The 15,339-nt window shown below is 46.3% G+C and overlaps 1 protein-coding gene across 4 annotated transcripts in view; it reads left to right on the top strand.

Annotated features, from left to right (window-relative positions):
- Positions 1-15,339, top strand: part of LOC124008723 (chromodomain-helicase-DNA-binding protein 3-like) — a 54,942-nt gene that overhangs the window by 2,655 nt on the left and 36,948 nt on the right. For all 4 annotated transcript variants that reach the window (XM_046320240.1, XM_046320238.1, XM_046320239.1 and 1 more), the window contains exons 3-16: positions 82-264; positions 375-499; positions 755-1,044; positions 1,325-1,488; positions 5,325-5,457; positions 5,662-5,843; positions 9,348-9,620; positions 9,787-9,990; positions 10,217-10,434; positions 10,594-10,725; positions 10,935-11,031; positions 11,213-11,404; positions 11,554-11,754; positions 11,986-12,123. In XM_046320240.1, the coding sequence (XP_046176196.1) occupies positions 82-264; positions 375-499; positions 755-1,044; positions 1,325-1,488; positions 5,325-5,457; positions 5,662-5,843; positions 9,348-9,620; positions 9,787-9,990; positions 10,217-10,434; positions 10,594-10,725; positions 10,935-11,031; positions 11,213-11,404; positions 11,554-11,754; positions 11,986-12,123 (2,532 nt within the window). The remainder of the gene's footprint in view (positions 1-81; positions 265-374; positions 500-754; positions 1,045-1,324; positions 1,489-5,324; positions 5,458-5,661; positions 5,844-9,347; positions 9,621-9,786; positions 9,991-10,216; positions 10,435-10,593; positions 10,726-10,934; positions 11,032-11,212; positions 11,405-11,553; positions 11,755-11,985; positions 12,124-15,339) is intronic.

The following is a 15,339-nucleotide window of genomic DNA, read 5'->3' as shown; positions in this document are numbered from 1 at the left end:
GCATCCTCATCCTCTCTTCTGTTTTTTCTCTTTTCCTCACTTTCCCCTCTCTCCCCTTCTTTTCTCCTCTCCTCCTCTCAGGAAAGTGATGTAGAGAGAGACTCGGAGCGAGAGAGAGATTATGGTGAGAACTCCGACAGCGCTGCGAGTGACTTCTCTGGCGAGAAGAAGAAGAAGAAGAAGAAACACAAGGAAAAGAAGGAGAAGAAAACCAAGAAGAAGAAAAAAGATGATGGGGACAGCACGCATGAGGAGACAACAAAGGTAAGAAGAACACAACAAGAAAGTGCTATAGTTGTTGTATTACTCCATTTTTTACACATTCTGATGGCTCAAGTCTTCAAGCTCTCTGACTGGTTGTTTCTCTCCTGCAGCCAATAGAACAGAAGACGTCGGCCCAGCTGGCTATGGACTGGGGTCTGGAGGATGTGGATCATACATTCACCGAAGACGATTACCGCACACTCACCAACTACAAAGCCTTCAGCCAGTCCATGAGGTACAGTTGGCCTGCTGTAGTGATTGACTGTCAGTGAGATGACTCAATGAGTTATTGTTTATTTCAGTTGTCTAGTTCACTACCAACCGTGGAACAATTCCCTCCATTCACAATCCCTCAGAAACAACCATTTCTAGTTCAAGTTTATTTTCAAGTTCAAGATTATTTGCCACACTGTTCAAAATCAATTGTCATTACTGTTCTGTACATCAAACACCCAGCTCTTCTTCCTCACCTGCCTCTTCATCTTCCCAGGCCCATGATCGCCAAGAAGAACCCTAAGATCCCCATGTCTAAGATGATGACCATCCTGGGGGTCAAGTGGAGGGAGTTCAGCTCTAACAACCCCTTCAAGGGCTCCGGTGCTGCAGCCGTGGCAGCTGCAGCCGCCGCCGCCGCCATTGCCGTCGCCGAGCAGGTCTCCGCGGCAACCCCATCCCCGGAACCACCTCCACCCCGGAAGCAGCCCCAACCCCCACGGCCGCCCCCCCTGCCGCCACCACCGCCTCCCCCGCTCCGCAAGGCCAAGACCAAAGAGGGCAAAGGTCAGAGGATGAGAGAGAAGGGTGGAGTGGTGGAGTGTGTCATGTATAGCAAGGACTGATTGAATTGAAATGGAATTGGCCCCAAATTGTAGTCTGGACCCTCAGACATGTTGTAGCCCTGATCAAGGGTTTGGGTGATAGTCGACTAATTTAATCAGGTGTCCCAGTTTAGGGCAAGAACAAATATGTGAAACGTCTGAGGACCCCAAGGAGAGGTTTGGGAAATCCCGCACTAGAGCACTAGTAGAAATCTTGACTTCATTCTGTCCCTGTTTCTCAGGCCCTGGGTATAAGAAGAGTCGCAGTAAGAGTCCTCGTGTTCTGGCTGAGAGGAAGAAGGCGGTGGCAGCAGCAGTAGCGGCTTCAGTAGCTAAAGCCAAGAAGATGTCCCCCATACGCATAAAACTGGGGGCCTTAGGCAACAAGAGAAAGAAGAGCAGCTCTGTAAGTATTATAATGCTTTGAATTTGGATCTAAAGATGTGCGGTGTAGGCCAATGTATGTGGGAGCATGCTGGTGAATGAGAGTCGACAGATCGGTGTTTCTTTCCCCTCTCTCTCTCTCTCTCTATTCAGTTCAGTACAATTTAAGGGCTTTATTGGCATGGGAAACATGTGTTTACATTGCCAAGGCAAGTGAAATAGATAAACAAAAGTGAAACAAACAATCAAAAATTTACAGTAAATGTTACACTCACAAAAGTTTCAAAAGAATAAAGACATTTCATATTTCATATTATGTGCAAATAGTTAAAGTACAAAAGGGAAAATAAATAAACATAAATATGGGTTGTATTTACAATGGTGTTTGTTCTTCACTGGTTGCCCTTTTCTTGTGGCAACAGGTCACAGATCTTGCTGCTGTGGTGGCACACTGTGGTATTTCACCAAATAGATATGGGAGTTTATCAAAATTGGGTTTGTTTTCAAATTCTTTGTTGGTCTGTGTAATCTGAAGGAAATATGTGTATCTGATATGGTCACACATTTGGCAGGAGGTTCGGAAGTGCAGCTCAGTTTCCACCTCATTTTATGGGCAGTGTGCACATAGCCTGTATTCTCTTGAGAGCCAGGAGCAAGGCTTTGCTCACTGAGTGTGTACATAGTCAAAGGTTTCCTTTTATTTTGGGTCAGTCACAGTGGTCAGGTATTCTGTCACTGTGCACTCTCTGTTTAGGGCCAAATAGCATTCTAGGTTGCTCTGTTCTTTCCAATGTGTCAAGCAATTATCTTTTTGTTTTCTCATGATTTGGTTGGGTCTAATTTTGTTGCTGTCCTGGGGCTCTGCAGCGCCTGTTTTTGTTTGTGAACAGAGCCACAGGACCAGCTTGCTTAGGTGACTCTTCTCCAGGTTCATCTCTCTGTAGGTGATGGCTTTGTTATGGAAGGTTTGATAATCACTTCCTATTAGGTTGTTGTAGATGGATTTTTTTCTGGTTTTAGATAATTAGAAGGTATCGGTCTAATTCTGCTCTGCATGCATTATTTGCTGTTTCACGTTGTACACAGTGGATATTTTTGCAAAATTCTCTCTCTCTCTCTCTCTCTCTCTCTCTCTCTCTCTCTCTCTCTCTATATATATATATATATATATATATATATATATAGATAGATAGATAGATAGATAGATAGATAGATAGATAGATAGATAGATAGATACAGTTGAAGTCTGAAGTTTACATACACTTAAGTTGGAGTCATTAAAACTAGTTTTTCACCCACTCCACAAATTTCTTGTTAACAAACTATAGTTTTGGCAAGTTGGTAAGGACACCAACTGTGTGCATGACAAGTCACTTTTCCAACAATTGTTTACAGTCAGATTATTTCACTTATAATTCACTGTATCACAATTCCAGTGGGACAGAAGTTAACTGTGCCTTTAAACAGTTTGGAATATTCCAGAAAATGATGTCATGGCTTTTGAAGCTTCTGATAGGCTAAATGACATCATTTGAGTCAATTGGAGGTGTACCTGTGGATGTATTTCAAGGCCTACCTTCAAACTCAGTGCCTCTTTTCTTGACATTGTGGGAAAATCAAAAGAAATCAGCCAAGACTTCAGAAAAACAATTGTAGACCTCCACAAGCCTAGTTCATCCTTGGGAGCAATTTCCAAACGCCTGAAGGTACCACGTTCATCTATACAAACAATAGTACGCAAGTATAAATACCATGGGACAACACAGCCGTCATAGCGCTCAGGAAGGAGACGCGTTCTGTCTCCTAGAGATGAACATACTTTGGTGTGAAAAGTGCAAATCAATCCCAGAACAACAGCAAAGGACCTTGTGGAAACAGGTATTTCCCCAGTAAAACGAGTCCTATAGCGACATAACCTGAATGTCCGCTCAGCAAGGAAGAAGCCACTGCTCCAAAACTACCATAAAAAAGCCAGAGTATGGATTGCAACTGCATATGGGGACAAAGATCGTACTTGTTGGAGAAATGTCCTCTGGTCTGATGAAACAAAAATAGAACTGTTTGGCCATAATGACCATCGTTATGTTTGGAGGAAAAAGGGGTAGGCTTGCAAGCCGAAGAACACCATCCCAACCGTGATGCACAGGGGTGGCAGCATCATGTAGTGGGGGTGCTTTGCTGCAGGAGGGACTGGTGCACTTCACAAAATAGATGGCATCATGAGGACTGGAAATTCTGTGGATATATTGAAGCAACGTCTCAAGACATCAGTCAGGAAGTTAAAGCTTGGTCGCAAATGGGTCTTCCAAATGGACAATGACCCCAAGCATACTTCCAAAGTTGTGGCAAAATGGCTTAAGGACAACAAAGTCAAGATATTAGAGTGGCCATCACAAAGCCCTGACATCAATCACATAGAAAATGTGGGCAGAAGTGAAAAAGCGTGTGCGAGCAAGGAGGCCTGCAAACCTGATTCAGTTACACCAGCTGTGTCAGGAGGAATGGGACAAAATTCACCCACAGACATGTGACTAACAGAAATGGAATAATGTGTCCCTGAACAAAGCGGGGATCAAAAGTAACTGTCAGTATCTGGTGTGGCCACCAGCTGCATTAAGTACTGCAGTGCATCTTCTCATGGACTGCACCAGATTTGCCAGTTCTTGGTGTGAAATGTTACCCCACTCTTCCACCAAGGCATCTGCAAGTTCCCAGACATTTCTGGGGGGAATGGGCATAGCCCTCACCCTCCGATCCAATAGGTCCCAGTATTTAGGTCCGGGCTCTTCGCTGGCCACGCCAGAACACTGACATTCCTGTCTTGCAGGAAATCACGCACAGAACGAGCAGTATGGCTGGTGGCATTGTCATGCTGGAGGTTCATGTCAGGGTGAGCCTACAGGAAGGGTACCACATGAGGGAGGAGGATGTCTTCCCTGTAACGCACAGCGTTGAGATTGCCTGTAATGACAACAAGCTCAGTGCGATGATGCTGTGACACACCGCCCCAGACCATGATGGACCCTCCACCTCCAAATCAATCCCGCTCCAGAGTACAGGCCTCTGTGTAATGCTCATTCCTTCGACGGTAAACGCGAATCCGACCATCGCCCCTGGTGAGACAAAACCGCGACTCGTCAGTGAAGAGCACTTTTTGCCAGTCCTGTCTTGTCCAGCGACGATGTCTGGTGAGGACCTGCCTTACAACAGTCCTACAAGCCCTCAGTCCAGCCTGTCTCAGCCTATTGCGGACAGTCTGAGCACTGATGGAGGGATTGTGCGTTCCTGGTGTAACTCGGGCAGTTGTTGTTTCCATCCTGTACCTGTCCCGCAGGTGTGATGTTCAGGGTTACCGATTCTGTTCAGGTGCTGTTACTCGTGGTCTGCCACTGCGAGGACGATCAGCTGTCCGTCCTGTCTCCCTGTAGCACTGTCTTAGGCGTCTTGCAGTATTGCAATTTATTGCCCTGGCCACATCTGCAGTCCTCATGCCTCCTTGCAGCATGCCTAAGGCATGTTCACGCAGATGAGTAGGGACCCTGGGCATCTTTGTTTTGGTTTTTTTCCGAGTCAGTAGAAAGGCCTCTTTAGTGTCCTATGTTTTCATAACTGTGACCTTAATTGCCTACCGTCTGTAAGCTGTTAGTGTCTTAACCACTGTTCCACAGGTGCATGTTGATTAATTGTTTATGGTTCATTCAACAAGCATGGGAAACAGTGTTTAAACCCTTTACAATGAACATCTGTGAAGTTATTTGGATTTTTACAAATTATCTTTGAAAGACAGCGTCTTGAAAAAGGGACGTTACTTTTTTTGCTGAGTTTATGTATATGTCTAACTCCATCCCTTCCTCTCAGAGTGGTGATGATGTTGATGAGGAGGACTCGCTGCAAGAGGACTCCAGTGTCCACAGCTCCTCGGTCCGCTCCGACAGCTCCTCCAGGGTCAAGAAGAACAAGAGAGGACGACCGGCCAAGAAGAATAAGAAAAGTAAACAAAATGTTCCATAAAAAAGGTTATAAACTCTGAATCTGTCTGACTTATGCTCAGCATGTGATGTGTCTCTGTCTTTTCTCCTTCTCCCTCTCTCCCACCCCTCTCTCTTATCCCTTTTCCCTCATGATTTTTCCCTCCCCATTTTCTTTCTCTCTCTCTCTCTTTCTCTCTCTCTCTCTCTCTCTCTCTCTCTTACAGTGCTGGATGAGGGTGAGGTGGAGGGGGATGGTTATGAGACAGACCACCAGGACTACTGTGAGGTGTGCCAGCAGGGAGGGGAGATCATTCTGTGTGACACCTGTCCTCGGGCCTACCACCTGGTCTGTCTGGAACCTGAGCTGGAGAAGGCCCCTGAGGGCAAGTGGAGTTGCCCACACTGTGTGAGTACCGTACCGTACCGTAATCCTCAAAGTTGGTGTTAATAATCCTCAAGTCTGCCTTTTTGACTGATTGTTTATGTCAGCATTACAGACCGAGCTGCGTGTAATGCTACTGTTAGTGTGTACTCTATTCACAGTGAGCTTTCGGAAAGTATTCAGACCCCTTGACTTTTTACACATTTTGTTACGTTCCATCCTTATTCTAAAATTGATTAAATTGTTTTTTCCCCCCTCCCCAGTCTACACACAATACCCCATAATGACAAAGAAAAAAATGTTTTTAGGTATTTTTGCTAAATAAAAAAACGTCAAAACAGTTGAAGTCGGAAGTTTACAAACACCTTAGCCAAAGACATTTAAACTCAGTTTTTCACAATTCCTGACATTTAATACAAGTAAAAATTCCCTGTTTTAGGTCAGTTAGGATCACCACTTTATTTTAAGAACGTGAAATGTCAGAAAATAGTAGAAAGAGTGATTTATTTCAGCTTTTATTTCTTTCATCACATTCACAGTGGGTCAGAAGTTTACATACACTCAATTAGTATTTGGTAGCATTGCCTTTAAATTGTTCAATTTGGGTCAAACATTTCAGGTAGCCTTCCACAAACTTCCCACAATAAATTGGGTGATTGTCCATTTGTGGGGTCATTGTCCATTTGGAAGACCCATTTGCGACCAAGCTTTAACTTCCTGACTGATGTCTTGAAACGTTTCTTCAATATATCCACATATTTGTTTTGCCTCATGATGTCATCTATTTTGTGAAGTGCACCAGTCCCTCCTGCAGCAAAGCACCCCCACAACATGATGCTGCCACCCCCGTGCTTCAAGGTTGGGATGGTGTTCTTTGGCTTGCAAGCCTCCCCTTTTTTCCTCCAAACATAATGATGGTCATTATGGCCAAACAGTTCTATTTTTATTTCATCAGACCAGAGGACATTTCTCCAAAAAGTACAATCTTTGTCCTCATGTGCAGTTGCAAACCGTAGTCTGGCTTTTTTATTGCGGTTTTGGAGCAGTGGCTTCTTCCTTGCTTAGCGGCCTTTCAGGTTATGTCGATATAGGACTCGTTTTTACTGGGGATATAGATGTACCTGTTTCGTCCAGCATCTTCACAAGGTCCTTTGCTGTTGTACTGGGATTTATTTGCACTTTTCGCACCAAAGTACGTTCATCTCTAGGAGATAAAACACGTCTCCTTCCTGAGCGCTATGACGGCTGCGTGGTCCCATGGTGTTTATACTTGCGTACTATTGTTTGTACAGATGATCGTGGTACCTTCAGGCGTTTGGAAATTGCTCCCAAGGATGAACCAGACTTGTGAAGGTCTACAATTTATTTTGATTTTCCCATGATGTCAAGCAAAGAGGCACTGAATTTGAAGGTAGGCCTTGAAATACATCCACAGGTACACCTTCAATTGACTCAAATTATGTCAATTAGCCTATCAGAAGCTTCTAATGCTATGATATCATTTTATGGTATTTTCCAAACTATTTAAAGGCACAATCAACTTAGTGTATGTAAAATTCTGACCCACTGGAATTGTGATACAGTGAATTATAAGTGAAATAATCTGTCTGTAAACAATTGTTGGACAAATTACTTGTCATGCACAAAGTAGATGTACTAACTGACTTGACAAAACTATAGTTTGTTAACATGACATTTTTGGAATGGTTGAAAAATGAGTTTTAATGACTCCAACCTAAGTGTATGTAAACTTCCGACTTCACCTGTACGTAAGTATTCAGACCCTTTACTCAGTACTTTGTTGAAGCACTTTCGGCAGTGATTACAGCCTTGAGTCTTCTTAGGTATGACGCTGAAAGCTTTCCACACCTGTATTTGGGGAGTTTCTCCCATTCTTCTCTGCTGATCCTCTCAAGCTCTGTCAGGTTGGATGTGGAGCTTCGCTGCACAGCTATTTTCAGGTCTCTCCAGAGATGTTCCGGGCTCTGGGTGGGCCACTCAAGGACATTCAGAGACTTTTCCCGAAGGCACTCCTGCGTTGTTTTGGCTGTGTGCTTAGGGTCGTTGTCCTGTTGGAAGGTGAACCTTCACCCCATTCTGAGGTCCTGAGTGCTTTGGAGCAGGTTTTCATCAAGGATCTCTCTGTACTTTGCCCTGTTCATCTTTCCCATGATCCTGACTCGTCTCCCTGCCGTTGAAAAACTGAGTGGCTTTCAGCTTGCCACTCTACCATAAAGGCCTGATTGGTGGAGTGCTGCTGAGATGGTTGTCCTTCTGGAAGGTTATTCCATCTCCACAGAGGAACTCTGGAGCTCCGTCGAGTTCTTGGTCACCTCCCTGACCAAGGCCCTTCTCCGATTGCTCAGTTTGGCCCGGCGGAGTCTTGGGTTCAAACTTCTTCCCTTTAAGAATTCTGGAGGCCACTGTGTTCTTGGGGACCTTCAATGCTGCAGAAATATCTTGGTACCCTTCCCCAGATCTGTGCCTCAACACATTCCTGTCTCTGAGCTCTATGGACAATTTATTTGACCTTATGGCTTGTTTTTTGCTCTGACATGCTCTGTCAACTGTGGGACCTTATACAGACAAGTGTGTGCCTTTCCAAATCATGTCCAATCAATTGAATTTACCACAGGTAGACTCCAATCAAGTTGTAGAAAAATCTCAAGGATGATTCATGGAAACAGGATGCACCTGAGCTCAATTTCGATTCTCATACCAAAGGGTCTGAATACTTATGTATGTAAGGTATTTCAGATTTTTTATTTTATACATTTGCAAACATTTCTAAAAACCTGTTTTTGCCTTGTTTTTTTTAGGGTATTGTGTGTTTATTGATGAGTTTTTTTATTTGATACATTTTAGAATAAGGCTGTAACGTAACAAAATGGGTATGGATAAAGTCAAGGGGTCTGAGTACTTTCTGAATGCAGTGTAAGGTAATCATCAGACATATAAACCCAACCAATGATGATGATAATGGATCAAATTATTTTATTTACCTATTCAACATGCACTCTTCTCCTCTTCTCCTGTCCTCCTCCTTTTCGCCTGTCCTCCTCTTCTCCTCTCCTGTCCTTCTCCTCTCCTGTCCTCCTCCTCTTCTCCTCTCCTGTCCTGTCCTCTTCCTCTTCTCGTCTCCTGTCCTCATCCTCTTCTCGTCTCCTGTCCTCTTCCTCTCATCTTCTCTTCTCCTGTCCTCCTCCTCTCCTCTTCTCCTATCCTCCTCCTTTTCGCCTGTCCTTCTCCTCTCCTGTCCTGTCCTCTTCCTCTTCTCCTCTCCTCTCCCCTTCCTCTTCTCCTCTCCTGTCCTCCTCCTCTTCTCCTGTCCTCCTTTTCGCCTGTCCTCCTCTTGTCCTCTTCCTCTCCTCTTCTCCTCTCCCCTTCCTCTTCTCCTGTCCTCCTCTTCTCCTGTCCTATCCTCCTCCTCTCCTCTTCTCCTGTCCTCCTCCTCTCCTCTTCCCCTGTCCTGTCCTCTTTCTCTCCTCTTCTCCTCACCTGTCCTCCTCCTCTCCTCTGCTCCTGCAGGAGAAAGAGGGGATCCAGTGGGAAGCGAAGGATGAGGACTTTGAGGAGTTTGAGGAGGAGAGTGAGGACATGGTGGTACCAGAGGTACCTGGGGTTGGACTGCTGGTAGGACTGGAGGAAGAGGAGGATGACCACATTGAGTTCTGCAGGGTCTGTAAAGATGGGGGGGAACTATTATGCTGTGACACATGCACTTCCTCATACCACATCCACTGTCTCAACCCGCCCCTGCCTGAGATCCCCAACGGAGAGTGGCTGTGTCCACGCTGCACTGTAAGTCTTGTTTGTTTGTTATCATTATGTGCACAATGCCACTACGAGGCCAAATGCAAAATGTCCACATTGTGTGGACAATAAAGTTTTCCTATTGTATTCTATTCGATCTACTCTACCTTACTCTAATCTATTTTGATGCTTCATTTTCATCTTCTACCCCCAGTGTCCTGCTATCAAGGGCAGGGTGCAGAGAATCCTCCACTGGCGATGGGGCGAGCCCCCCGATCCTGTACCCATGCCTCCCGCCCCCGATACCCCTCTTGATGCTCCTCCGCCACCCCCCATGAAGGGCAGGGCTGAGAGGGAGTTCTTTGTCAAGCTGACTGGACAGTCCTACTGGCACTGTACCTGGATCACTGAACTGCAGGTGAGAGGGAAATGGAGAGGAAAGGGAGAGAGAAGTAGGCAGGGAGGGAGGGCGAGAGAGAGAGTGAAACAGTTGGAAGAGAGGCTGATGTAACGATATGAAAAACGACAAGACGCTTAGCATGCAAGTATCCTACACACTTCCCTTCCTTGTTTTCATTCAACACATTCTCTCTTTCCTCCATCTATTCCTCTCTTCTTTTTTCTCTTCTTTACCATCCGTCTAGCTGGAGATCTTCCACTCGGTGATGTTCCGTAACTACCAGAGGAAGACAGATATGGACGAGCCTCCCAGTCTGGACTATGGGTCGGGGGGAGAGGAGGAGAGTGTTAAGAGTGAGAAGAGGAGGCTGAAAGACCCCGACTATGCTGCCCTGGATGACAAGTTCTATAAATATGGCATCAAGCCTGAATGGATGATGGTCCACCGCATCATCAACCACAGGTACGTGTGCATGTGGGGTGTGCTGGGGGGGAGAGACGGGGGTGGCTGGGCGGGGTGTATGTGTGAGGCAGGTGTTTGTGTATGTATGTGTGTGCTTGTTTATTATTGTGTGCAGTTCTGTCCATAATGTGTGTGTACGTGTGTGTGTGTGTTTCCCAGTATGGACAAGAAAGGGATATACCACTACCTGGTCAAGTGGAGAGACCTGACCTACGACCAGTGCACATGGGAGAGAGACGATCTGGAGATGCCAGAGTTTGTCATTCACAAGGCCAACTACTGGGCACACAGGTACTGGACTAGTGGACTGGCCAAATGGCATCCATGTTGGCACTTAACACTACTACAGCGAATCTGTCTTAATAATGTCAGTGTCAACATGGTGAACGTCACAGTTCTACATCACAAACCAAGTTTGGCAAACCTTGTATGCTGTTGTAAATAGCTCAGGGACACTGGATTGATGATTGATAGATTGATTGATGGATCGATTGGTTCAGGGATGAGGTGATGAAGGAGGCCCCAGACATGCCGAGGAGGATGAGGAGGATGAGGATGGAAGAGAGTGAAGACCCCCACAGATCACCTGTCAACGACGTGAGTTCTGATTGGCTCACTCACTCTGTATCGCCCACATCTATTGGTCGTCATTCCGGTAGCCGATCAACTCTCACCACCAAGTCAAAACTCTAGTGTCATTCTGTACAATGATGTCAATGATGTTTATCTCCATTTTTCCCCCCTTACATCACCATCCCTCTTTCTCTTTATCTTCCAGCCTACGATAAAGTACGAGGAGCAGCCAGACTTTGTGACGGCGACGGGGGGCACTCTGCACCTCTACCAGCTGGAGGGACTCAACTGGCTGCGTTTCTCCTGGGCACAGGGCACTGACACCATCCTGGCAGACGAGATGGGGCTGGGCAAGACTATCCAGACCATCGTCTTCCTCTACTCACTCTTCAAAGAGGTAGGACGGCACCGTTAGGAGCCCTGTGTTCTCTGTGCTATGCAAATTCCCTCTTGAGTATCATGTTGTCATTTTAATAGAATAATAAAGTATTCTATTCATCTTTGTATAAAAAAAATCTCTCCTACCCTCTTCCCCCCCCTACCAAGGGCCACACTAGGGGTCCGTTCCTGGTGAGTGCCCCCCTCTCCACCATCATTAACTGGGAGAGAGAGTTTGAGATGTGGGCCCCTGACTTCTACGTGGTGACCTACACAGGGGACAAGGACAGCAGAGCCATCATCAGAGAGAACGAGCTGACCTTCGACGACACGGCCGTACGGGGAGGGAGGAAAACCTTCAAACTGAGGGTGAGGACGGGAGGGAGGGAGGGAAGGTGGGGAGGAGGGGGCAGAGGAACGACATGAGAGAAAGCTCAGATCTGTTCATCCCTTCTTCTAAAAAAGAAAAAAATCAAATATCTGCTTCTGTTTCTCTCTGTCCCTCTCCCCCTCTCTATCCCCCCTCTATCCCCCTCCTCCTCTCTCTCTCTCCTCTCTATCCCCCTCTATCCCCCCTCCTCCTCTCTCTCTCCTCTCCAGAGAGAAGCCCCTATAAAGTTCCATGTCCTGTTGACGTCCTATGAGCTGGTGACGATAGACCAGACCTCCCTGAAGTCTATAGACTGGGCCTGTCTAGTGGTGGACGAAGCCCACCGCCTCAAGAACAACCAGAGCAAGGTAGGCTGCACCTGTTTGGTTTTGTGTGTGTGTGTGTGTGCGCGTTTGTACTGTATTTAACTTTGGCCAATCAGATCACGTCTCTCTGGTCCTACTCCCCCGTCCTACACGCAGCAACTCAAGAAGGAGACACCAACACAGAGAATAGTGAGGCGCTGGACAGAGGAGGCAGACTCAATGCTGCAGGACTGTTTTGAGAATACTGATTGGAATACGGTCAAAGATTCATCCACCCAGGACGCATCCATCAACATTGAGGAATATACACCGTCAGTCACAGGCTTCAATAGGAAATGTGTTGATGATGTTGTACTCACAATAAGAATCCAGACGTACCCCAACCCGGGTATACGCAGGTATATGCCATATACCCACTTATTCTTCAGTGGGCATTGCTGTATACTCACTTCTTAATCACCAGAAGCTCCATTCCACGTTCTACTGAATGAGGACATCTAGTTGAAGGCGTAGGAAGTGCTTCCAGATCCATATCTTATTTGCAAGTGGATAGGCGATAACTTAAAATTAGACATGTATTCATAATTTCACTTCCTGTTTGGAAGATTGCCTGCCCTATGAGTTCTGTTATACTCACAGACATCATTCAAACCGTTTTAGAAACTTCAGAGTGTTTTCAATCCAATAGTAATAATAATATGCATATATTAGCAATCTAGGACAGAGTAGGATGAAGTTCACTATGGGCACTTAATTCATCCAAAGTGAAAATACTGCCCCCTATCCCCAACAAGTTTTAAGCAGGTTACCTTAGTGTTCTTGGGCACAGGGACTATGGTGGTATTACTGACTCAGACAGGGAGTAGTTGAACATGTCAGTGAAGACATTTGCCAGTTGGTCAGGTCATGCTCGGAGTACACATCCTGGTAATCCGTCTGGCCCTTCGGCCTTGTGAATGTTGACCTGTTTAAAGGTCTTACTCACATCGGCTGCGGAGAGTGATCTCAGTCGTCCGGAACAGCTGAAGCTCTCATGCATGTTTCAGTGTAATTTGCCTCGAAGTGAGCATAAAAGTTATTTAGCTCATCTGGTAGGCTCTTGTCACTGGGCAGCTCTCAGCTGTGCTTCCCTTTGTAGTCTGTAACAGTTTGCAAGCCCTGCCACATCCGAAGTGCGTCTGAGCCGGTATAGTACGATTCGATCTTGGTCCTGTATTGATGCTTTGCCTGTTTGATGTTGCGTTGGAGGGCATAGCAACATGGGTGCCTAACAGGATTAGGATGATGCCTTTGGCTGCTAGACAGTGAAACAAAGTTGAAAGAAAACCAAACACATATGAGGAAGTCTTTATAAAAAATAATTGCCTTCACGTTTCTATGGTAGATTTTGGCTACATGCTACTTTGAAGCAAGGTAAGACATGCCTCATAATATGAAGTAAAACCAATTAAGGAACAGGTCAAATATAGCGATGCTAATGAAAGGCAAACCCATCTTCTGGTAGATTGAAAGGCTTTCCCAAAAACCTTCTCTATTAAATGTTAGCTAGATACAAAGTATCCTACCTGTCAGAAACAGATCATGATTATTTGCATAATTCCAGTGGCCTTTTCCTTTGCAAACTCCATCTCATGTGCTAGAAACATGCTAATCAAACAATAGTGCTAGGTGCCTGCACACGTGAAGTAAAGGGTAACTTTTTTTTATCTAAGAAATGTTGATTTTCCCAGATCTCAAAGGTGGTATACCTACTTTTCCAGGCACCACTACACCACTGCCCCAACCAAAAACCCTGGATGAACGGAGATATCCGTACAATGCTGATAGCCCGTACTGCAGCATTCAATGTCAGCAGAACGAACCCCGATGACTTTGTGGCACGCGAGCTGCTCTGCAAATCCATTAGGGACGCCAAAGGCAATACAGACTCAAACCTTGAATTGACGTTCGACAACTCAGACTCACTCCGTATGTGGCAAGGACTACACACTACCAAAGACTACAAAGGCAAATCCAGCTGTGAGGTGCCCAACAAAGCCTCCCTCCCAGACGAGCTCAACACAGTCTATGCTCGCTTCGAGGCAGACAGTGCTGAGCCATCCAGGAAAACTCTCGCTGCTCCAGACGACCAGGTGCTTTCGCTCTCCGAGGGCGACGTGAGGAAAACTCTCAAACGAGTGAGTACTCCCAAAGCCCTTGGCCCAGATGGCATCCCTGGCTGTGTCCTCAGTGTGTGCTGACCAGCTGGCAGGCGTCTTCTCGGACATCTTCAACCTGTCCCTCTCCCTGGCTGCAGTCCTCACCTGGAGACCACCATCATCCCAGTGCCCATGAAAAACAAGGTGACATGCCCAAATGACTTTCGCCGTCGTGCTCGCCCCTGTCCTCACGAAGTGCTTCGAGAGGCTGGTCATGCCCCACATCAAGGTCAGCATGCCAGGCACACTGGACCCACTCCAATTTGCCTACCGCTCCAACAGATCCATGGAAGATGCCATTTCCATCGATATTCACATGGCCGTAACACATCTGGACAAGAGGAACACCTATGTGAGAATGCTGTATATTGACTACAGTTCAGCATTTAACACTATTGTTCCCTCCAAACTCGACACCAAGCTCAGAGCCCTGGGTCGTACACCACCCTCTGCAACTGGATCATGGATTCCTGACGGGCAGACCACAGGCTGTGAGGATTGGCCACAACACCTCCTATACACTGACTCTTAACACAGGTGTTCCCCCGGGGTGTGTCCTCAGTCCTCTGCTGTACTCCCTATTCACCCACGACTGCGTCGCTTTGCAAGTTTGCTGATGGCACCACGGTTGTAGGTCTGATAACCAACAACGACGAGTCAGCCTATAGGGAGGAGGTAAGTGAACTGGCATTGTGGTGCCAGGACAACAATCTCTCACTCAACACCAGCAAAACAAAGGAAGTGATTGTTGACTTCAGGAAGCAGAGGAGGAAACATTCCCTGATCCACATCACCACGACTACAGTACAGAGAGTTTTAAGTTCCTCGGCATCCACGTCACCGAGGACTTGTCATGGACCAACACCACCACCACCATTGTCAAGAGGGCGCAACAGAATTTCTACTTCTTAAGGTGGCTGAAGAAATTCTCTCCACATACTACTGCTGGACCATCGAGAGCATCCTGACCGGTTGCTTCACGGCCTGGTATGGTAATTGTTCCGTCCATGACCACAAGGCCCTCCAGCAGATGGTGAAGCTGACCCAGTACATCACTGGG

This window comes from Oncorhynchus gorbuscha, linkage group LG21 (assembly GCF_021184085.1).
Source record: "Oncorhynchus gorbuscha isolate QuinsamMale2020 ecotype Even-year linkage group LG21, OgorEven_v1.0, whole genome shotgun sequence".
Taxonomy (NCBI): Eukaryota; Metazoa; Chordata; class Actinopteri; order Salmoniformes; family Salmonidae; genus Oncorhynchus; species Oncorhynchus gorbuscha.
The sequence above is the reverse complement of the archived record's forward strand: the minus strand, read 5'-3'. Positions and strand labels throughout refer to the sequence as shown.